At 47.5% G+C, this 24,041-nt stretch overlaps 1 protein-coding gene across 13 annotated transcripts in view; it reads left to right on the top strand.

Moving 5' to 3' along the window:
- pcdh15b (protocadherin-related 15b) overlaps positions 1 to 24,041 on the top strand; it is a 1,980,039-nt gene that overhangs the window by 1,607,805 nt on the left and 348,193 nt on the right. For all 13 annotated transcript variants that reach the window (XM_038773429.1, XM_038773427.1, XM_038773426.1 and 10 more), the window contains one exon: positions 4,642 to 4,947. In XM_038773429.1, coding sequence (XP_038629357.1) covers positions 4,642 to 4,947 — 306 coding nt within the window. The remainder of the gene's footprint in view (positions 1 to 4,641; positions 4,948 to 24,041) is intronic.

Here is a 24,041-nt window from a genome sequence, read left to right as displayed (position 1 = left end):
CTTATATAGTAGCTTTACCCAGTTCACAAATCTTGGTCCAATTCCAAACTGCTCCAGAACTGCCATTAAATACCCCCATTCTACCCGGCCGAATGCCTTCTCAGCGTCCAATGCCACAACCACCTCTGTTTCCTTCACCTCCGCCGGTGCCATAACAACGTTCAATACCCTTCTAACGTTTGAAAACAGCTGCCTCTCTTTCACAAACCCCGTCTGAGCCTCGCCTATCATCTTCGAGAGGCACTCCTCCAGCCTACCCGCCAATACTTTCGCCAATACTTTTGCGTTCACATTCAGAAGTGATATGGGCCTATACGACCCACACTCCGTCTGATCCTTATCTTTTTTTAGCAACAGGGAAATGTCTGCCCCAAAGTTTGTGGCACCACCGCCTTCCCTATCGCCTCTTCAAATATCCCCATCATCAGGGGTGCCAGCTTATCCTTGAAATTTTTAATAATATTCCACCGGAAACGCATCCGACCCTGCTACCTTCCCGACTGCATCCTCCCAATCGCATCCTTTACCTCCTGCTTCACTATCGCTCCTTCTAATGTAGCCTTGTCCCCCTCCCCTAACCTTGGGTACTCCAACCCATCTAGAAATTCCTGCATCTCACGATCTCCCCCAGGTGGCTCTGACCTGTACAACCTCTCATAAAATTCCACAAAAACCTTGTTAATCAGATCCGGAGCCACCATCAACTTCCCTGCCCTATCCCTCACCTGCACAATTCCCCTTGCCGCTGCTTCCCTCTGGAGCTGACCTGCTAACAGATGCCCTGCCTTATGTCCATGTTCGTAAACTGCACCCCTTGCTTCTCAGTTTGTGCACCGCCTTCCTGGTAGATAGTCGGTCAAGGCTCGCCTGTAGTTCCTTCCACTTTTCCAGCTTTGCTGGGTCTCCATCCTCTGGATAACTCCTATCTACCTCCAATATCTCATCTATTACCCTCTGCTGCTCCAACCTCTCCTCTTTGTCCACCCCGGCCTTAAACAAAATCACCTCCCCCCTTACCACCGCCTTTAGAGCCTCCCAGACGACCGCCTTCGACACCTCACCCGTGCAGCTGAAACCTACATATTCCTTAATTACCTTTTCAATTTTGTCACAGAATACATGGTCCCCCAAAAGTCCAACATCTAATTTCCACCCTGGCCTCTGCGCTACCCTGTTATCCAGTACCATATCCACCCAATGCGGAGCATGATCTGACACTGCAATTGCCGAGTATTCAGACCCCTTAACCCCAGCCAGCAAAGCCTTCCCCACCACGAAAAAGTTGATCCGTGAATATACCTTATGGACTGCTGAGAATAACGAGCACTCCCGCTTCCTCGGGTGCAGAAATCTTCAAGGGTCCACCCCTCCCATTTCCTCCATCAGCCTAGCTAACACCTCCCCCCCCCCACCCCGCCCAATGGGACCAGCGAGCGCGGCCGTGACCTGTCCAACCTTGGCTCCTGCACCAAGTTCCAGTCCCCCCCCACTATCAGTTCGTGTGTGTCCAAATCGGGGATGGCCCCAAACACCTTCTTTGCAAATCCCACTTCGTCCCAATTGGGACCGTATACACTTAACAGCACCACTAACCTCCCCTCCAGCGCCACTGTCACAATCACATATCTACCCCCCCTGATCTGCCACCACCTTCTCCACCTGGAAGCGTACTCTTTTGCTGACCATTACCGCTATCCCTCGAGTCCTTCCGTCAATCCAGTGTGAAACACCTGACTCACCCAACCCTTTTAAGTCTCACCTGGTCTTTCACCCTCAAGTGAGTCTCCTGCTGCATTGCAACATCGGCTTTCAAACTTTTTAAGATGCGCAAGCATCCTTGACTCTTGACCGGACCTCCTAACCCCGTCACGTCCACGTGACTATCGTAACTGGGGGTCTCTCACCACCCCCCCCCCCCCCCCACTCTTCCTATCCACCATTTTCATACCACCGGGCTCTGCCCCATGAGCCTGACCCGCCCCTATCCATTATTAACATAGAACCCCTTCCCCCACCCTCCCAAATCCCCCCCCCCCCCCCCACATTTCCTCTCAAAAACATCTCCCAGCATCAATCCCTTCCCCCCCGCTCGCTCGCCTCGGAGGCCCATCGAAACCTGCTAACCAGGCTCCAATTTCTGCAGCCCTCCTCTCACCTCACCTTCGTTCACTCGCCGACTTTAGTTAGCTAGCGCAGGTGGCTCCCCCCCGCCACGCTATACTGTCCCCTCCCACCCAGTCCCAGAGAAAGAAAAACCAAAAACAACAATCAAACCCATACAATTCACTAAAATACGATATAACCGTCGCAACACAGAATGCCAATCAACCCAACCAATAACTTGAACTCTGTAACAGTGTGAAGAGAAGTAAATTACAATACACGTCAGTAAAAAGAAAGTTATGACATTTATACATTTTCCAGCTCCCCAATCACAGTCGACAGTCTCTCTTCCAGCTCCGCTCCTCACGTCTGTCCCAAGCCTTCTGCCCTCACGAACGCCTCAGCCGCCTCCACTGTCTCGAAATAAAAGTCTTTGGCATCATACATCACCCTCAGCTTCGCCGGGTATACCATACCAAATCGCACCCCCTTTTTGTACAGTGCTGCCTTCACTCGCCCGAACGCCGCTCATTTCTTTGCCAACTCAACCATCAAGTCCTGATGGATCCGAACTCCAGCACCATCCCACTGCACCTTGCGCTTCTGCTTCGCCCAGCTCAACACCTTCCCCTTCATGCAGTACTTATGGAAGCAGATGATTACTGCTCTTGGCGGCCCATTCACCTTGGGCTTCGGCCTTAATGATCGATGAGCTCGGTCCAACTCATACTGGGAGGTGTTCTCACTCTCCCCCATCAGCTCTGCCAACTTCTTAGCGAAGTAGTCTTTTGGCCTTGGGCCCTATGTCCCTTCGGGCAAGCCCACAATTCTCAGAATGTGCCGTCTCGAGTGGTTCTCCAAGTCCTCGAGCTTTGCTCGGAGTCCTCTATTGACCTCCACCACTCTCCACAGCTCATCCCCCATCGAGGTGAGCTGGTCGCTGTGCTGCGACACGGCTTCCTCCACTTCCTTTATCTTCTTACCCTGCACTCTCACCTCAGCCGATGTCTTTGCCACAGCTACCCTCACCGGGGCGATTGCCTCCTTCACCAATGATTTCAATGTGACCCACGTGTCCTTCCTCAAAGCCTCCATATTCCTTGCAAACTGCTTTTCCAGCTTCACCGCTATCACCTCGGTCATCTTTTCCACCGTAAGTAGTGCGGCCCCACCATGCGGTCCGACATCCGCCATCTTGTCAGCGCTTTTACTGGCCTTCTCATTCAACGGCGAACCCAGGTTTTCTTCCTTCTTCATAGCTGCTTTTCGCATCCTCTAATTACATGTTATTTTTTCTTTCTTTCTTCAATCCGAAAATAACTAAATTATTTTCACATATTTTTTTCCAAAAATTCCAAAATCAAGAAATCTCTTCCCCCGGGAACGGACTTCAAACTCCTCAAAGATCCATTTTCAGTGGGAGCCACCCATTGTGCTCTACACCCCCTCTACATTGTGTTCTGGACTCAGGCCTGCTACCTCGATTGCCTCGCCTCGTGTCAAGAGCCGCCCACACATCCGTCCTCTGGATAGATGCCTCCCACTCCGGCCACTGGACATCCCGCGGGGCTCCTCACCGGCTCCAAACCAGACCGACCTGATGCCTGTCCCTCAGGCCCCAAAGGCCGAAGAAACCCAGGAAGAGAGAACCACGGGAAAACCCCTGAAAAAGTCCTAAAAATCACGGACCGGCGGGAGCCGCCTCTTCTCAACGCAGCCACTCGGCTCGTGAGCGCCACCAGAAGTTGTTTAAATCAATTTAAGCTCTCCTTTGTGTATATTGATGTTGACACTATTTTATTTCTGGTAAACTGTGGGGTGGGACCTCTGGTTCCTGCTGGAAACGGGCAGGATGTGGGCAGAGTGGCCACACCAGAGGTGACATTGGAAGCCTGAGCAATTTCCATGGTCGGACGATTTAGGCAGTAACTTGCCGGGGGCAGCTGTACACTCGCTGTTGGCACACCAAAAAATCTCAAAAGTGCATTGAGTGAAGATGCACAGGCCTGAAATGAGTATGAAGTGTGACTCATTTAACACAAGCAAAATGCAATGATGGTATTAACTGCATAAATTGTTTCTCTTTCTCCGAGATTACAATGATGACTGGAGAAGGCAATATTTTAAACGTAACATTAGTACAATAGCTTTACTCTTCTAATGTTGAAGATAAGTAGTATTTCAGTCTGCAACTAAGCATGTCCTGTCTACCCTTTATAAGCATTTTATGATGAATGAACCAAAATAGCTGTTTTACCTCCTCTGCAATCCCTTCAAATATGAACACAACAAATGTTGTGGAATATGGCTTTCTATCACTTACATTTTGCGAAATGGCACCTTTGACAAGAATAGGAACATGATTTTGCTTTGAATATGTTTTATATTCATGTTCTAACTTATCTGGACCTAAAATGTGAATAAGCAAGAATCCTTTTAAGTTCAAAACTTCAAGTATGATGAATCAAATGTGAACAGTAATTTTGCAATGTCCTGTGTTAGCAGTGACCATATTAAAATACTTACGTTACTTTTCAGGCGACTGATCCAGATGCCGGTGTTAATGGACAAATTCGGTACAGTTTGGCAAACTTCCAAAACCTTTTCAGAATCACATCAAACGGTAGCATTTACACAATGACATCATTGGACCGAGAAACAGAAGATAAGTATGACCTGCTTGTAGAGGCATCAGACGGAGCAGTGGACCCTCGTCGCTCAACCATGACTGTACCAATCAGAGTTCTTGATGTTGATGATAATAGTCCTGTATTCTCACAGTCCACCTATGTAGTTTCTGTACCCGAAAACAATGAAGTTGGAATGGTTATTCTGCAGTTGCAGGTGAGTCAAACAAAAGTAATGTTCACTATGGATACACTACATTAGAGTCTAATAAGCATTTTCGCATGGAAAGGATAAAGTTAGGAGCTATTGCTGGCAATTTCTCTGGAATGAACTATTAATATGCTTGTAGATGACTGCCATTGTAATCAAAGAGATCTGATCAATCAAGTGAAAATCATAACAAATACAGCAGCAGGATTCACGTAGACCCCAGGATGATTTTAAAACACTCCACAGATTGCATCCTGATTTTCTGTTTCCAATCCAACAGCGTCAGTCCTCCCCAGACATTTGCTGTAACTTGTTTGTACCTCATGTGTGTTCACGTTGCTGGGTTTTAGTCAGTCTATACTCCATTCTGTAGGCCTGGGTTTATTCACTAGGCTTCGATTCAGCCCAAGGCCATCATACCGCGTTCCCTAACAATATCACCAGAGGCAATTGATTAATTATTATTAAGTTTTGTTTGCTTATGGCTCCACCAGGCAGTGGTGGGGAATTGTTGGGCCTGTCTGCTGTCAGTCCCACCTCCTTGGCTCAATGTCTCACTTGGTAGATAACACTCACTGCATTGAAGTGTCAAGTGCTGAAGTGTCAATCACGGACCCAGGGTGCCTGGGTGGCAATACCAGGGTAGCAGGCTGGCAGTGCCATGGTGTCCAGTTGCCAGGGGGAGTGCCAGGGTGCACCTGCTCTGTCTCCGACCACGTGGGGATTGCCAAGGCCTTGGACACCCCCAGGTGCCATTACGACTGGTCCACGCTTGTGTAGAGCAGTACTAAATGGAACCCTGATGAGGTCTCTCAGGTACGACCGGTGAATCCCGGGTCCCGGGTGAATTCAGCGGACACATATTTGTGCAAGATTCCGTTGAATCTCGCGAGACATTTTGAGCGTCGCGAATCTTGAGAGAGGACTCTCGTGTGATTCGACAACCTTGTCACAACACCAAGTTGGGTATTTGGGCACGACTCAGTGGCCTCATCGCGCCTGACTCGGTGTCGGGGCGAGGCTGTTGAATCTCGTGAGAGGCCTTTCGCGGAGCTCGCGACGCTTGAAACATCTCGCAAGATTCAATGGAATCTCGGGAGACGTCATGATCTGGATCTCTGTGCAAGATCCAGATTTGCGTGTTTAAATGAGCCTTACAACTAATTTAAATATACATTCACCTGATTCATGTGGTGGCCAGGACTCATTGGCCATGCCTAGGCGACCTTTGCAGGGCTACGTTTAGTACTGGTCCACACAAACCCAGAGATTCCCCAGGTGATTGTGGTCATGGCAAGGTGGTATCCTCGTGCTCCGCCTGCTAACCGTGCACCTTGGCACTGGCGCCCTGGAATGCCATCTGGGCATCCTGGCAACGTCACCCTGGCAATGCCAGGGTGCACAGGTGGCACTGCCAGGGTACCTGTGTGCCAGGTTGACACTGCCAAGGATTGGCCCAGGTGGGTCCTGCCAGGTAGAGTGAAGGAGGGGGAGGTTCCCGGGGGCCTCCCTAATGTTGGGAGGGTGGGGGTCAGAAACAAGGGGAGGGGTGTCTGAAAGGGGGGAAGCGGGAAATCGAGGCAGCCAGTCAGAATGGTGCCCCAATCTGTGAGGAACCTTTCCTACTGGCGACCCAAAGCTTGCCAGCAGGAAATCCCTCTTAGTGCAGCCCTGGGTCACCCCCAGGCCACATCCCTATATTCTCTCTGGCCCCAGCCAACTCATCAATAGAATGGCATGCTCCAGTGTAACCAGTGCCATTGTGTTGGCTGGGATGAGTGTGTGCGGAGTGAGGTGTGTGTATATGCAGCTGAAGCTTGTCAGCCTCCGGAGTATTAATCATGCACCCAGTGAATCAGACACTATTTTTCATTGGAATCAGTCGTGTTTCCCGTGGTGCCGGTGCTAGCCCCTCAACAGTCACTGAATCGATCCAGATGCAGCACCAGTTTTGCTGTCGGGAAGAATACGAATCCTGCCCCAGCATCGATACTTAATCTCAGGCCCCATATCTTTGCATCGACTACAGACATAACATTGTGCAGGCACACTAAACTACATACTACAACAAAGGTGTTCAATGTGTTATGACCAGGTGAGAAGGAGTAAACTGGCTCCCCTGTATTCAGCTCACTTAGTTGTCCACACCAAAGGTTTAAGTTTATTTTTCATGAGGACATGTCTTTTCCAAATCCAAATGTATTTAACTATTTATAGAGTGAGCAATAATGAGCCAATCAAATGAGACTTTGTTAAGTTAAGAAGGAGTGAATTAATTAACCATTCAACCTAAGGCAAATTAAAAATGTGACGTCACACACACAGGTGCCAGCAATAAGGGAAGTAAGAATACAATGACAAAAGCTAAAGACTATATGATTAAGTGTCCTTTGCTTGTCCATGAGGCATAGATTATTAAATATTGCCACCGATTTGGATTAGCTGATTTCAAGGATGCAGGCAGATGTCGAAGATGTTGCAATTATTGTGAAGTTTCAGTTCACCGGTAGATTTCTAGTAAAGTTGTATTCTGAACCAGTTATAGACTTGTTCCAAAAGAGAGAGAGGGAGAGAGCACAAGGTTTTAGCTTGTTTCCTCTGCTGAAAACCTTTGTGACACTACATGTGTCACTTGCAATCTCTCTGCAGTGACCGCATCCTGGCCTGTTGCACTTCACTCATTGATATTTCCAAGTGGGTTTGGGTGAGGCTGAATGTGGCAGATGTTGTTTCAGTATCTAAGACTTCAATTTTAGTGTCTCCTCTGACATAATATACACACAGGTATATGATGGTGCACAGACAGGCAGTGATTGACACACAGGATGATCAGTGAGCACACAGAACACACCAGCCAATCACCAGACTGGACATGACCACTATAAAGCCAGAGGGCATTAGTTTTCCTGCTCTCTTGCGATCCAGTCCCTGAGACAGTCAGAGCTCTTGAGCAGCAACCATGTGGTAGTAAGATAGTCTGGTCAGGTTAGCCTCAGGTATCCAGTGAAGTCAGCACAGTGCCAACCCACAGTTAAATTATGTATTATAGTTAAGAGTTCAATAAAATCGAGTTGCATATCTTCAAGTGTTAGAAGCCTGTCTCTCTCACTACTATAGTAAACGCAGTCCTCGCAGACCCAGTTTACCCAACACATCATCCTCCATAGACAGTCATATATTTTGATGGGTCTGATGTGGCTTTGCGTTTTTAAAAGCAGTTTTGCTCTCTCAGTTAAAATTGCAAAGTTTGAATTGTAATTGAACATTACGGGCTGGATTCTCTGGTTTTTGAGGCTATGTCCCCATGTCCCCGGCGTGGGAACAGTGGCGTTTTATGGCAGAAAAAATGACATTAAACAGCCACCGGTCCTCCGTTTGGCTGGGGGCTAGCATGCCGGCAGTGTCGAGAACCCGGCTCTACCTGCCAATATGCCCCAGGGAATTGCCGGGTTCATGACTGTGCATGTGCATTGCAGCCTGCAGCGGCCGCGCCGTGCAACATGGCGGCGGCCGCTCGCTGACCGGCCTGCGAAATAGTGCCCCCCCCCCTTTTGCCGGCTCGCACGCTCCGGACCTCCCTGCCACAGTGCCCCCAGCCCCTGGCAAAGTCTGCCCGCCCGCAGATTGGCCCTCCCCCGATTGTGGCGGCGCTGGACTGAGTCTGCAGCCGCCACGCCGAATTCCCGACGGATTAGACCACATGAAAGACCCACACCATTGGGAACTCGGGTGGTCGAGGGTGGAGCATTGGGTGGCGGGTCTCAGGCAACGTCCTGAAGTCATTGGTATGCCGCTTTGGAGGGGGTGGAGCATCGAGAAAGCGGTGCCGTTCCCGATTTGGCTGAAAACTCTGATTCTCCGGCCGATCGCTGAACGCGATTTCGGCATCACCGACTGGAGAATCCCGCCCCAGAACTTTCTAAAAGCTGGTCAACTGCCGATACTAGAAGACTTGTGGCAGCCCATTGCAGTCAGTGCCTTTTCTTGTCTTTGAAAAGTCATATTTAAACAATTCAGGATATGTTTGTTCAGCCAGTGAAATTACAGATTCATCACTCATGCACAAATCACATCATTGTGACAATAGAAAAAAACATTCAGAAATCTGAACTAATCAGAGAGTTATACAGTAAAGTTCTTTTGAAGGTTCAAGTATGATAGCTGTATGTTGCATGCGGCGCAATCCATTGTCCAAACGATTCAACATAATAAAATAGCAACAGAATACAATAGCGGTTGCAGAGCAAGTGGCTGGTGAATGATAATGGCAAGTAACTGCAGAATCAGCAGTGCGAGAAAGAAGATTGATATGACAGGTACTAACCCAAGCCGTCCTCCAAATGCAATGGAGCTGACTCATTTTTAAAAGCCAATATCGATTCGGAAATAAAATAATTCTTCTTGTGTGCCATCTCCTTTCCTTCTTTCCTCCACTGATCCTCACATGCCATTTATTCCTAACTTCATAGAATCCCTACAGTGCAGAAGGAGGCCATTTGGCGCATTTAGTCTGCACCAACTCTCTGAAAGAGCACCCATTCACCCATCATATCTGCGTAACCCCAGCTAACTTGCACATCCCTGGACACTAAGGGGCAATTTAGCATGACCAATCCACCTAACCTGCACATCTTTGGACTATGAGGGAAACCGGAGCACCTGGAGAAAACCCACGCAGGCAAGGAGAGAATGTGCAAACTCCACACAGACAATCACCCTAGGTCGGAATTGAACTTGGATCCCTGGCGCTGTGATGCAGCAGTGCTAACCACTATGCCATTGTGCCACCCTTTTCCTGTGGTTTTTTTATTACTTTAAGCGTTACATATAAATACTGAGTTTAACATTCAGTTCAAGAGCTGTGTTTTTATTTCTACCGCCTTGCATCCAGTGAATGTTGCCCCTTGATTACACATATGCTTTGTTTTTGTGTTTGTTGTTTGAACATTGTGGAAAACACATGCCCCCTGTTGCTTCTTAATGATTCCCTAATGAGCAAGCAGGTGGGCTGGTTGGATATGGAGTTTCATTGCAAGTGGCGACATGAGACTGCCACATACTGTAGACTTGGGGGCGTGTGTCTGAGTCAATGCCTGCCGGTGCTATTTTTGGCACTTAGTCCTACATTTTTTTCTTGTATATGTGTTGTCACTTGCGCAGAGAAGCTTGATCGCCCAGATGTGGCATACCCTAACAATCTAGTATGTTCCTTGAATATTACATGTGCACCACTGCTGCAGATTATCCTCTCAGTTCTTTTAATGTATCATCAAAGACCTTCAGAAGTCTGAAATTCCCTGGTTCAATGTTGTCTGTATCTGTTCACCAAGCTGAATGAAGCTTGGGCACCTTATAAATTGGACCCCAAAGTTTCTATAGTAGTAGGCTGAGTATTCCTGAGAATCATTTTTAGGGAGCTGAAATAGTACCAGGAGAAAGGGTGGACAGTGTGAAGGTGCCATAGTGGTTGTCACGTGCTCCATGACAGACAACAGTGTAGATGCATTTGTTCATGCCTATGCAAAATCCAACTGTGGATTGCTCCATGGTCCTCCTAAGTGTCTGAAATATATCTTCCATGAAGGTTAGATACTCATGGAGGCAATCCTCCTCAGACAGCAATCTCACCTTGTAAGAAAGCCTTGTGAAGCCTGCATCCCCAGGTATTGCAGCAGAGCCAGTAACCATGCACGCATGTTCCCACCAAATTCCTGTTCTTGAGTATCCAGTGCTGCTTGGTTTTCTTCCCGTTATGTCCCCTCCACAACCTCACCATCCAGATATTTCAGGGATGTATAACTATGTTAATACTTGGGTGAGCTGGTGATTGTGGCACTGGATGACTTGCTCAGATGAGCCATATTGATTTTCTCTGTTACTCTATTTCAGTCAAATAAAGAACATTGTCAAGTTTCCACCTCAGTTAATCAGACTGCAAAACACGGCATGGTTTTGCTCGTGATATTATTCAAGTGCAGTGCCTTTTGTCCAATTGTATTACTTTCCATGTCATGAGCATGGTTGTCGGCATGAACTTGGGAATATCCAATTGCTCCAAACCTCTTACTCCCTCCGTGCCCTCCCCACTCACACCAATTCTTTTCAATAAAGCCTCCTTAAACGATGTAGAGGGTTCGTATTGCCTCTTTCATTGCCAGCGTGGTATCTTTATACTGTTTGCCATGCTACTTAAAGAATAGCATTGACATACAAAAGTATATCCCACACTGATCATGCCAGTAATCAGTGCAGCTTGTGGAACATGCTGGATTTTCTCTTTGAAATGCAATCACTCTTCTGGGGCTTTTGATGAAACAGCCTTTGTGGAATTCCTGGTCTACACACATCTGCAGAATTCCACCTTTCACATACACTTTCCCATTAAGACAGCATTTTCATTGAAGCAAATCACTCATTAACCTGGTTATCTCATGGTGGTGCTGCACTGGTTAACTTTGTCAAAAAGATATTTATGGAGAAGCTGTAAACATTGTAAGGTTTTCCCAGGCTGACCTTCATCTATGTGCAGTAAGGCTTTCTTTCCCTTGATCTTTTGAGGCTTTTACTGGCTCCTAAGGTGCATTCCCAGAATGAAATGTTATCAGCAAAGAGCAATGGTGTCCTGGCATTTACTATTTCAAAATCTTTACTGACTGCTTAGCACCTTAGACAGATTCTGAACATTATTACTGCAGTTTATGTTTCATTGACTGCCTTTTATATAATTATTCCAGTGCACACCATTTTGCACAGAAGAACAGCAGTAAAACTGTGGTTTCATGAGCTTAAACAGCACAACCAACACTCAAATAATTCTTGACTATAAAACGGTCAGTTCCAGCTTTGGGTGATTGATTTGATTTGTTCTTTCTCTCTTTATTTTCACCTTAGTCTCTCTCCTCTCCAATGTTACATAATTCACATATCCCTTTAATCTACTTCAATCAATAATAAAGCTAGGAAATGACCAGGATGAGAGGACAAGGATAAACTGTCAAACAACGTGTGGGGTAGAATTTACATTTCTCTTGTTCAGAGAGCGACCCTTCTATAACTTGAGTTAAAGGTTCCTGGCTTACTGTTCATCAATGTCTCAATATAGTGCATCACTCATTACCTTTGCTTACCTTTTAGTTTTAATTTGGCAATTAATGAATTACAGTCACCAGCATTGACACCATCCATGGTTACCATTGGCAGCCATTTAATTTTCACTGAGGTCTGAATCATAGAATTTACAGTGCAGAAGGAGGCCATTCGGCCCATCGAGTCTGCACCGGCTGTTGGAAAGAGCACCCTACCCAAGGTCCACACCTCCACCCTATCCCCATAACCCAGTAACCCCACCTAATTTTGGACACGAAGGGCAATTTAGCATGACCAATCCACCTAACGTGCACATCTTTGGACCGTGGGAGGAAACCGGAGCACCCGGAGAAAACCCACGCAAACACGGGGAGAACATGCAGACTCCGCACAGACAGTGACACAGGCCGGGAATCGAACCTGAGACCCTGGAGCTGTGAAGCAATTGTGCTAACCACAATCCAGCGTGCTGCCCACTTCCAGAAGGTCTGTTTATAACACATCAAGCATGCCAGTTATTTCAAGCGGTGGTAGATCAAATGATGGTTATCATTGTTGTGAACTTGGAGTATGTGACGAGAGATGAGACACGGGGAGTTGGAAATAGTCACACGTAAGTGTCCACAAGTCTTCCCGATGATGCTGTTGTCATTTGTACTTCTCCAGTACATTCCTGTGCAATAAACACAATGATTAATGGCTCTAGTTATAATTATTATTTAACATGCTTTTGAATTGATTAATTAAAAGTATTACAATAAAAGACACAGCATGCTTGCTCTAATCTGTTTTCTCATGAATTGCCATCCATCCTCTATAGCAAGTAAATTGTGTTAACACCAGTGCATCTGATAAAAAAGGAGGAAACTATGTGCAGAATCTTTTCTCTTTAGCTCCTGGCAGAATGGCAAAAGCCTATTCACTGAATTCAGTGCCTAGCTGTTGTGCTTTGTCAGAGCAAACACATTTTTTATCATCTAACCACTGCAACCTCAACCAGTTAGGGGAAATGACATTTCCGTTCTGTCAAAGAAAAGATTTCTAATGAAATCTAATTTCTAATTAAAAATGAAAGGACTTGGCATGTCAGCTACGACTCTCACCAACCTTTACAGATGCACCATAGAAAGCATTCTTTCTGGCTGTATCACAGCTTGGTATGGATCCTGCTCTGCCCAGGACCGCAGGAAACTACAAAAGGTCATGAATGTAGCCCAGTCCATCACGCAAACCAGCCTCCCATCCATTGACTATCTATAATTCCTGCTACCTCAGAAAGGCAGCCAGCATAATTAAGGACCCCACGCATCCCGGACATTTTCTCTTCCACCTTCTTCCGTCAGGAAAAAGATACCAAAGTTTGAGGTCACGTACCAAACGACTCAAGAACAGCTTCTTCCCTGCTGCCAACAGACATTTGAATGGACCTACCTCATATTAAGTTGATCTTTTCTCTGCACCCTTGCTATAACTGTAAAATTATATTCTGCAGTCTCTCCTTCCTTCCCTATGTTCGGTATGCATTGTCTGTATTGCAAGAAACAATACTTTTCACTGTATACTAATACATGTAACAATAATAAATCAAATCAAATCAAAGATTTGTGAAGGCTGCTTACCAGGTCTTTTTCTATTCTCCAGAGGTCCTGATGTGGGACCTGAGGTCCTGCAGTGAGGTGACCTCTCCCAGAAACAAGAGGAAACAACCTTTCCAGCAATGCGATCAAATAAAATCAGTTTTGTCACCAGGATTGGTTCAATTAAAGAAATGTGGTTTTATATCTTCCAGACTAGCCTCCGACATGGCCTTCGTTGCCAGACAAATCTAAGAATAATTGTGAGAACAACCCCAGGAACTCTTCATTGTATTCACTCTGGCCAAAGCATTTGACTCAGTAGACATGAGGCTCTGTGGGTTATTTACCAAACATGTCCAAGAAACTCCAGCACAATCCTATAATTGCGTCATGATGATATGACTGCCACTGTCTTGAGTGGGAGATCTAAAACATACATCTTCAAATTCCAAACCAGGGTCAAGCAAGGTCACGTGATAGCCACCATACTATTTACCATATAACTGATGGTAGCTGTTCGCCTCACCAAAGATCACTTTTCCTCTGGTGTGAATATTAAGTACCTTCTGGAAGGAAAACTCTTTCACCTAAGTCACCTCCTTGTGAAAACTAAACTGATAACAGTAGACATACATCATCTACAGCTTGCAGATGACTGCAGCGTCATTTCCCACTCTGTCCAGGATTTGCAAGCCACTCTGGATCGTTTCAGTTCTGCATAAGAAACATGGCCTGTCCTTGAATGTTGCCAAAACAGAACTGATATCAACTCACACCGGGTCATCAAAATATCCAGTCTCTGATATCTGGTGAAGGACAGACTTTGGAATGAGTTGAACACTTCCCACATCTTGGCAGCTACCTGTCTCAAAAAGCCACCACTGACGAGGAGATCCAACACCATATCAGATATGCCAGCGCACGTTTCTACAAACTACTGTAGTCAGTATTTGACAGATCTCTGCAAATTAACAAAAGTCCTAGGGTTCATGGCAGTTGTCATCACTTTACTCCTGTACTGCAGAGAGAGCTGTACTGTGTATCAGCGACACGTAAGAACTTTAGAGAAATTCCATAATTTCAGTGCATCCCTTGTATTCAGTGGGAGGAATTTCAAAGAAACTACAGTGTCTTTCTTAATAATAATAATCTTTATTGTCACAAGTATGCTTACATTAACACTGCAGTGACGTTACGTGAAAAGCCCCTAATCGCCACATTCCGGCGCGTGTCCGGGTAAACATAGAAAACATAGAACATACAGTGCAAGGAGGCCATTCGGCCCATCGAGTCTGCACTGACCCCACTTAAGCCCTCACTTCCACCCGATCCCCGTAACCTAATAACCCCTCCTAAATTATAACATGTCATGTCAACATATCATGGTCGATCCATCTAACCTGCACGTCTATGGACTGCAGGAGGAAACCGGCGCACCCGGAGGAAACCCACGCAGACACAGGGAGAACGTGCAGACTCCACACAGTCACCTAAGCCGGAATTGAACCTGGGACCCTGGAGCTGTGAAGCAACAGTGCTACCTACTGTGCTACCATGCTGTCCACCAACTCTTGAAGCCAACTCCATAAGAATTCAGGAAAAAACCCTGACAAAATCAGCTTCAGTGGTCCAGATAGCCAAAAAGCTTCTCCCCGCTGGTTCTTGTTTTCACATAAAATGCCCATTGTTCCAGGGTAGGACAAAATAAGTGCTTCAAAGGAGCTCTGAACCCCTTGCTGAAGTGTGGCAGCATTGATATTAATGACTGGGAGAAGCTTGCTAACAATCGTTCAAAACAGTGACAATGTGTCCATCAGGCTGCATTGCATTTCAGTCACAGTGTCTGAATGATGAGGCAGGGTGCCATCAGCAAAGGAAAGAAAAGGAAACAAATCTTGCTCTCCGGTTCCCATTACCTTGCGGATTGACCTGTCCCATGTGCTCAAAGACCTGTAGGTCACCCATTGGCCTGTTCAGTCATGTGAAGACCCATGGCAGAAACCAGCGACCCTGATGACGCTGATGACCTGGTGTGTTGCTGGCAGGTCAGGAAATGGCTGTTTGGCTGGGAAATCGAGGACTTGTGGTCTTAGTTGTTTTCTTAACTATCTCAACTGATTCTTTATTGCTCACCTCAACCCTGCTATTAAACTTTCATCCTGTTCCGGGAAAAGCCAGAAGAGGGCAGGATGACGTGGGGACCCTGACCCTTGTCAGTTTCCTGTGCTTTCCCAACCCGCACGCAACAGAATCTACCTCCAACTAGTCAAGAAAATTCTGCCCTGTGCATTTAAAGTAAAATTTGTCCAAATGGATTAAAATTGAATCTGCACTTACAAATATAGGAACTGGAGTAGGCCATTCAGCCCTTGAACCAGAGCTTCCATTCAATTATGTCATGTCTGATATGTACCCAACTCCATTCTATCCACTTTTGATCCATATTGCTGAATACCCTTTTACCAAATAAAAATCTGTTCCCTCAGTCTTGCGAATTACAATTTGCGCAATATTCATCATTTTCCACAGAAAAGTCCAGATTTGTCTGGTGTCTCGTGCAAAAATGTGCTCTTTATAACTCTATTACGATCCCAGACCAGACCCCAACAGTTACTAGGAAACTGGACAGAAACCCCAGTATTGTATTTAATTTGTAAGACTGTGTGGAAAGGATACTTCACTCCAATAGGGATTCCATGCACAAATGATATGCTACAATAAAATAAACTTTATTGCTAACACGGTATTACTGGCTTTAATATCATAATGATAATAGCGTACACTTATCAGTTAACAATGCTTAACAATACTATGAAACACTAATTCCTGGCTGCTAGTTTGTTCACAGACAGATCAAACTGAAGTGTAACTCCAAAATCCAACACCTGACTGCTTCAACCCCTGGCTCCTCCCATTAACTACATCATTTTACTAAGCTGAACACAATGGGGGTGATTCTCCCAAATGGAGCCCAAGTATTCGCGCCGTCGTGAATGCCGTTGCGTTTCACGATGGCGCAAAATGGGCAGAGGGCGACCAATTCTGGCCCCCACAGGGGTCCAGCACAGCGCTGGAGCGGTTCACACAGCTCCAACCTCCCTTCCTGGTGCCAAATGGGCGCCGTGCCAATCCGCAGTCTTGAGCAGTTGGGCCATGCCAACCTGCGCATGCGTGGGGGACTTCTTCCGCACGTCGCCCCCGACTCAACACGGCGTCGGCCACGCAGGAAAGTAGGTCCGGGCGGGGGAGAGAGGCAGGTGGGCGGGGGGGGAGAGAGGCAGATGGGCCCCGATCGCGGGCCAGACCTCATCGGAGGCTCACCCCCTGGTGAAGAATCGCTTTTCCTCGCCCCACAAGCCGCCCCCCCCCGACCCTTCGCTCAGAGTTCCCGCCGGCAGTGACCAGGGATGAACGCTGCCAGCGGGACTCTGTTGTATCCGCGCAGCCACTCGGCCCATCCGGGCCAGAGAATCTGCAGCTGATTCCAGTGGCCGGCGCCACGCCAAAGGCGCCAGCGCAAATGGCGGCGACCCTCTGCACCTCGGAGAATTGTGCGCCGGCGTCAGGGCATTGTGGCATGGTTGCGGCGATTCTCCGGCCCGGCGCGGGGCAGGGAGAATCACCCCCAATGTCTCTAATTATCTACTCCCCAGAGAACCCTCTTAATATAAACAAAATTCCATTAGCAAAGCTTCAACAAACAATATCCATGGCTGGTACGAACTATGATCTTACTTGTACGATGTTATAATTGCACCTCTGCCTTTCAAACCAGGATATTAAAAACATGACAGCAGCAGTCACACAACAACCCTTACTGCACCAATTACATATGACACAATGGGTGGGATTCTCTGATCCTGAGGCTAAGTGTTGATGCCGTCGTAAACACTGTCGAGTTTTATGACGGCATCAACAGGCCCCTAGGAGCAGCGATCCTGCACCACACATGGGGCCCGCAGAGCACTGGAGCAACCTGTGCAGCTTCAGCTGCTGATACCAGATGCCGATCAGAACTGGTGCCGCGGGTCTGCGCATGTGCGCTACGGCCGGCGCGGGTTCGCACGTGCATGCTATGGCTGGCGCGAATTTCCGCATGTGCATGGGTTTCCTTCTCCGCACCCGCCCCAACGCAACATGGCGAAGAGTGACAGGGGCCTGGCGCGGAGGAACATAGGACCCACCAGGACAAGCTGGCCCACCGATTGGTCGGCCCCGATCACAGGACAGGCTGTCATGGAGGCCCGCCCCGCGGTTGGATCCCCCACCCCCAACCAGGCCGTCCTCGCAGGATGAATGCTGAGGTCCCGCTGGCGAGGGCCACATGTGAACGGCGCCGATGGGACTTGGCCTATCTCGGTGTCCACTCGGCCCATCGTGTGTGGAGAATTGCGGGGTCACTGACTGCACCAGCACCAATGGCACCGATTCTCTGGTGACCAATCGGCAGACCAGCGTTGGAGCGGTGTTGCGTAAATCGCGCCCCCCCTCCCAAACCCTGAGATTCTCCGACCCGGCCCGGGGTCGAAGAATCTCACCCAATATATCGATTCACATCAACTCTTAAGTAGCAGGCGGGATTCATTGATCCTGAGGCTTAGTGTTGACGCCGTCGGAAACGCCATTGCGTTTCTCGACGGCATCAACATGGCCTCAGGGTCAGCAACTCTGGCTCCTACAGAGGGCCAGCACAGCATTGGAGCAGCCCATGCCGCACCAACTGCTGATCGTGGCATCAACTGGGCGCCGCAGGGTCCGCGCATGCACAGTGGCACCGGCGCCAACGCGTGTGTGCGCAGTGGCTCCCTTCTCCACCGGCTCCAACGCAATATGGCATAGGGCTATAGGGGCCGGCGCAGGAGAAAGGATGCATCCACCCCGAGAGGCCAGCCTGCCGATCGGTGGGCCCCGATTGCGGGCCAGGCCACAACGGAGGCCCCTCTGGGGTTGACCCCCCCCCCCAACCACACCCAGGCCACCCTTCCACGGGGAGGTCCCGCCGGCTGAGAGCAGGTTAAAACGGCGCCGGTGTGACTCGGGTTTTTTTGTGATGGCCGATCAGCGGGGGGCCGCGTAGAGCGGCCCCTGACTGGTGCCAGGCCGACCACACCGACTGGTGCCGTCCCGGTCTCAGGGCAGCGTGGCACGATTCTCTCCTGTCGTGGAAATTCTCCGGCCCGGCCCCGGGCTGAGAGAATCCCACACAGCATGCCTGTCATTGTGAGATTGTAGGCCCCTTGTTGTGGTCCTGAGCACCAGGAAATACCTTATATATCATGATCTTTTTAAAACCCTTGATTAAATCATCCTGTCTTCAGAATTTTGTGCCCTGAGCCCGAATATGGGGTGGGATGCTCCGCACCGCCATGCCACATTTCTGCCTCACCACACCGGCAGGATTCACCGTTACGCCGGCTGGTCAAAGGGGTTTCCCACTGTGGGGCTGTCCCACACTGTTGGGAAACCCCCGGGCGCTGGCAAAACGGAGCATCCCGTCGGCGGGGAATCCCACCCACCATTCTTGGAAATCTGGACTGTATTTCCTATCATTCTTGAGTTTCACTCCCTGAAACAGAACACCATGTGGGACTGAGGTTCTGCACAACTGAAGCATCAATTTCTCTTTTTTACATTGCAACCCCTTGAGATATAGGCCATCATTTCATACAGATTTTTATTTCTTTTTGTGCCCGTGGAAGGCGATTAGGAATCTTTATATTTGGACATTTGAATCCCTTTGCTTTTTTACAGTTTCTAGTCACTCGCCGTTTAGAAAATATTTCAATTGGTCTGTCTCTGATTTAAAATGGATGCCTTCTTCTCGTCTTGATGCATCAAAGACAATTCCTTGAATTAATTCAAAACTAATTTGGAATTTGACATAGAAAGTCGCACCAACATTTAAATGCAATTTATATTTCATGTCATGAAATATTATTGTTTGACATTACACAATACATCACAGTTCAATTTATTAAATTGAAAATTAAAGTGGATTACTATGCATGGATCTCAGTTGCTTGCCTGATTTCATGAATAATGATTTTTTTTTTTCAATTATTCTTCCACTCAATTCTGTTCCTTACCATTCGTTGCATAAAAAGGTTTTCCCTCTTGTTGCCTTTGGTTCGTTTGTCCTTCACATTAAATGAATGTCCTCTGGTTCTCAACCCTGTACCATTGGGAGCACATTCTTTTAATCTCCGGCAGAACCTTACCAGAATTTGGTGAAGTGTCAGGCTCAGGCAGAAAACTGCTATGCAACTATCCAGTTGCACAGACCAGTTTTCTCTTTAAGTCTTAAGCCCTTTCTGGCAGGGAGAGCCTCGTAGCGGCAGCCTGCTCCGAAGAGATTGTGGTGTCATCTTGAAATGGCTCCCTAACGGTCTCCAGCTACCATCATGGACGTATCGGGGTCTCCCCACTTGACAATCCTCACAGGCATCCTGTTCCTGCCCTCCCCCCACAACCACCCACCACTGGTATTGAACCCCCAGCCCCAAACCAACACAGGAAGTATAGCCGGCATTCCCACTGCACCACATATCAATGTACCCACCCCCCCCCCTTGGTTGTGCCAACCTGGCAGTGCCAACCTATACCTCGACAGTGTCAGTGCACTTCCCGGACTTGTCCCCCAACCCGCCCCAGGGCTAGACTTACCTCTGGGCCCCCAGAGGGACCCCCTCAACTGACTCAAATCTGGCTAAACTTCAGTGACATGTGTCACGTTGGTAAGGTTTGAATATTTAGTGAGGGGGATCATGAGGCAGGAGCAGCTAATAATATTCAACTGCATGCAAATATAATTCACACCCTTTGCAGCTATGATTCTTGTGACGTCACCAGCAAGGGGTTGGGAAAATCGGGAAACCCGATCTCCCCAGTCAAAACTGTATTTCCCTACTCTCTCTTTCCTTTAAGTGGCCTTGTGGCCTGGCTGCTGGCTTGCCGACATGTCTATCGGGCGGGTTGTAGCTGGGGATTTGGTTGGTGCGCTGTTCCATATTTTTGGTTCCCATTCGACCGGTTAAAAAGATCCACCAAAAAATTTGCATGAGAGAGCCACCTTTTGTGCAACCACTCAGTTTATAGTCGCCACCGGAAGTCGCATTTCCTGATTCCCGCTGGATTTTCGCCGATCCAATGAATGACAAGTGCGGGCTCAAAATCACCCTCCTAGTCTGTCCTCTTGTGAGTTTGAACTGCTCTACAAATCTGCTCTCAACATTCTCTTCTCTCAGAAACTTCTCCAATTTGTTCCCACACCAGAAGTCACTCATTTTTAGTAAATCTTTTCTGCATCCTTCCTAAAGTCTTCAAATCCATCTTAAAGTGCAGTGTCTGCAATTGGACAGTGTTCTCCAGTTGAAGTCGAACCAATGTTACATAAGGGGTGATCATGCCTTCTTTGCTTTTGTGCTCTATGCCCCTATATATGAAGCCTGCATGCCATTTTAACTACTTTCTCAACTTCCCGTCACCTTTAATAATTTGTGAACATGTTCTCTATATTCCTACATCTATTTTAGAATTGTACACTATATTTGTATTGCCTTTTTCTTCCTACCAAAGTGTACTACTTCACAAGTCCTTGCGCTAAATTTAATCCTACTCTTGTCCACCCAATCCACCAGTCTGTCTGTATCTTCATGAATTTTATCAATATCTTCCTCACAGTTCACCACCATATTTGGAATTTGGAAATTGTGCCCTTCACACATAGTCTTGGCTATTAACCTACATCAAGAGAAGCCCTGGCATCGGTCCCTGGGGCTGTTGTGTACCTTTCTCCAGTCCAAAAAACACCAGTTCACCACTACTCTAATTCCTGTCACTGAGTCTATGCTGTCATTATTACTTTTATTCCATGTGTTTCAAATCTATTATGTATTTGCTGAATGTCTTTTGGGAGATCATTTACACCACATCAAGTGCATGACCCACAGCAAGCATCTCTGCTACCTCATTAAAAAACTCAGTTAAATGAGTTAACACTTCGGCAGCACGGTGGTGCAGTGGGTTAGCCCTGCTGCCTCTCAGCGCCGAGGTCCCAGGTTCAATCCCAGCTCTGGGTCACTGCCCATGTGGAGTTTGCACATGCTCCCCATGCTTGTGTGGGTTTCGGCCCCACAACCCAAAGATGTGCAGGCTAGGTGAATTGGCCACACTAAATTGCCCCATAATTGGAAAAAATTAATTGGGTACTCTAAATTTTTTTTAAAATGAGTTAACACTTCAAAAAGTGCCGAATAAAACTGGCATTCCCCAATTTATCCACCCTTATCCAATTGACAGTTCATTTTCTTCCAGACGATCATCTCTGAAATCTTCCCACCACAGAGGTTAAAATGGTTGGCCTACAGTAGCTGGTTTTAGCCCTGCAACCTTTTTGAACAGGATTTCTCAAGTTCTCAGACAACACTCCTGTATTGAAGAAGGATTTTACTATGAAGGCCAAAAAACCTCCATACTTTCCACCCTTACTTCACTCAGCATCTTAGATGCACCCCATCCAGTCCTGATAATATATCTGACATCAATACTCAGCGAAGAGTAAGCTAATCTAATTAGATGGGCTCCACTTAAACTGAGCTGGGACCAGTGACCTGGTCAATTATATAACACAGTACTGGACACAATTTTAAACTAACATGCGGGTGAGCGGAAGGGTTCGGTTGAAGGAAGGTTTAGAAATCCAAAGATAAATATTAAGAAATTAGTAGAGTGTAGCAATGTGAGTAAAAACTAGAGAATGGGACAGGAAGAGAGGTGACAGAGAATTTAGCAAAAAACAATGAATAAGGTCAGTGTCGGGAATAGAAGTAAAAAAATAAGTAAATTAAAGGTTCTTTACTGAATGCACAGAGCATCTACAATAAGTTAGATGAATTGGTGGTACAAATGTAGATAAATAATTTAGAACTAATGGCCATTATAGAGATATGGGACAGGATTCTCCCAGCCCTGGGCCGAGCCGGAGAATCCCCGCGACCGGGTCATGCCCCCCGACGCTGGCACGCGATTCTCCGCAGAGTGGAGAATTGACCTCATTGGCGCGGGCCACGGGCCGCTGTACACGGCCCCCCCCCACGATTCTCTGGCCCCGATGGGCCGAGCAGCTGTAAAAACAAAAATAAGACTTTCTGGTGCCGTTCTAACCAGCTCTCAGCCGGCAGGACCTTGGTGTTTAAGGGTTGGGTGGCGGCCTGTGGGGGGTAGGGAGGATCCTACCCCTGGGGGCCTCCGATGTGGCCTGGCCCGTGATCGGGGCCCACCGTTCAGCGGGCCGGCCTCTATGGCTGGGGGCCTCCTATCCTACGCGCCGGCCCCTGTAACCCTGCGCCATTTTGAGTCGGGGCCGGCACATTGAAGGAGGCCACTGCCCATGCGCACGTTGGCGCCGGCACCGCTGCGCATGCGTGGATCCCGCAACGCACAGTTCGCACCGGGATCGGCAGCCGGAGCAGCGCAAACCGCTCCAGCACCGTGCTGGCCCCCTGTAGGGGCCAGAATTAGTCCTGGCAGCAGCCCATTCACGCCGTCGTAAAACGCGTTTACAACGGCGTGGATACTCTGAGGCGGGATTAGAGAATCCCGCCCATGATTACAAGAATATCAAGGTTTGGAAATAGTCTGAGGATTAAAACAAGACAACATTGTTTGACAAATTTAGTAGAATTTTCTGAGGTTGTAACTAGTAGGGTAGATTAAGGGGAAGCAGTAGATGTATATACCTGGATTTCCAAAAGACATTTGATAAAGAAAGTGCCAAACAAATAGTTAATAGGCAAGATAAGGGCGCATGGGATTGGAGCCAATACATTATATACAGAAAATTGGTTAATAGACAGGAAGCAGAGAATGGTCATAAAGTAGGCATTTCACTTGGCAGACTGTGAATAGTGGAGTCCCGTTCAGAATAGTCTCGATGTCGGAACAGTTCCAATCTATATTAGTGACTTAGCTGACGAGACAGAGAGTAATGTATCCAAGTTTGCTGATGATGCAAAGCTAAGTGGAAAAGGTAAGCTTTGGAGAGGACAAATAGAGGTATCAAAGCGATATCGACAGGTTAACTGAGTAGGGAATACGATGGCAGATGGAGTACAATGTAGGGAAGTGTCAAGTCAATCACTTTGGTTGTAAGAATGGAAAAGCAGAACATTTTAAAAAAGGATTTAAACTTGTAAGTGTTGAGGTTCAAGAGATTTGGGTGTGCTTGGACAATGAATGCAGAAAGTTGACATGCAGATGCAGCATGCAATTAAGAAGGCAAGAATAGCATGTTTGGACCACAAGAATAAAGGAGCCTTGCTAAAATCATACAGGGTGAGACCATATCTGGAGTACCATGAGCAGTTTTGCTCCCCACATTTAAGAAAATATAGATTTGCATTGGAGGTTTACAGTAAAGGTCCACTAAATTGGTCCCTA

This window comes from Scyliorhinus canicula, chromosome 16 (assembly GCF_902713615.1).
Source record: "Scyliorhinus canicula chromosome 16, sScyCan1.1, whole genome shotgun sequence".
NCBI classification, from domain to species: Eukaryota; Metazoa; Chordata; class Chondrichthyes; order Carcharhiniformes; family Scyliorhinidae; genus Scyliorhinus; species Scyliorhinus canicula.
The sequence above is the reverse complement of the archived record's forward strand: the minus strand, read 5'-3'. Positions and strand labels throughout refer to the sequence as shown.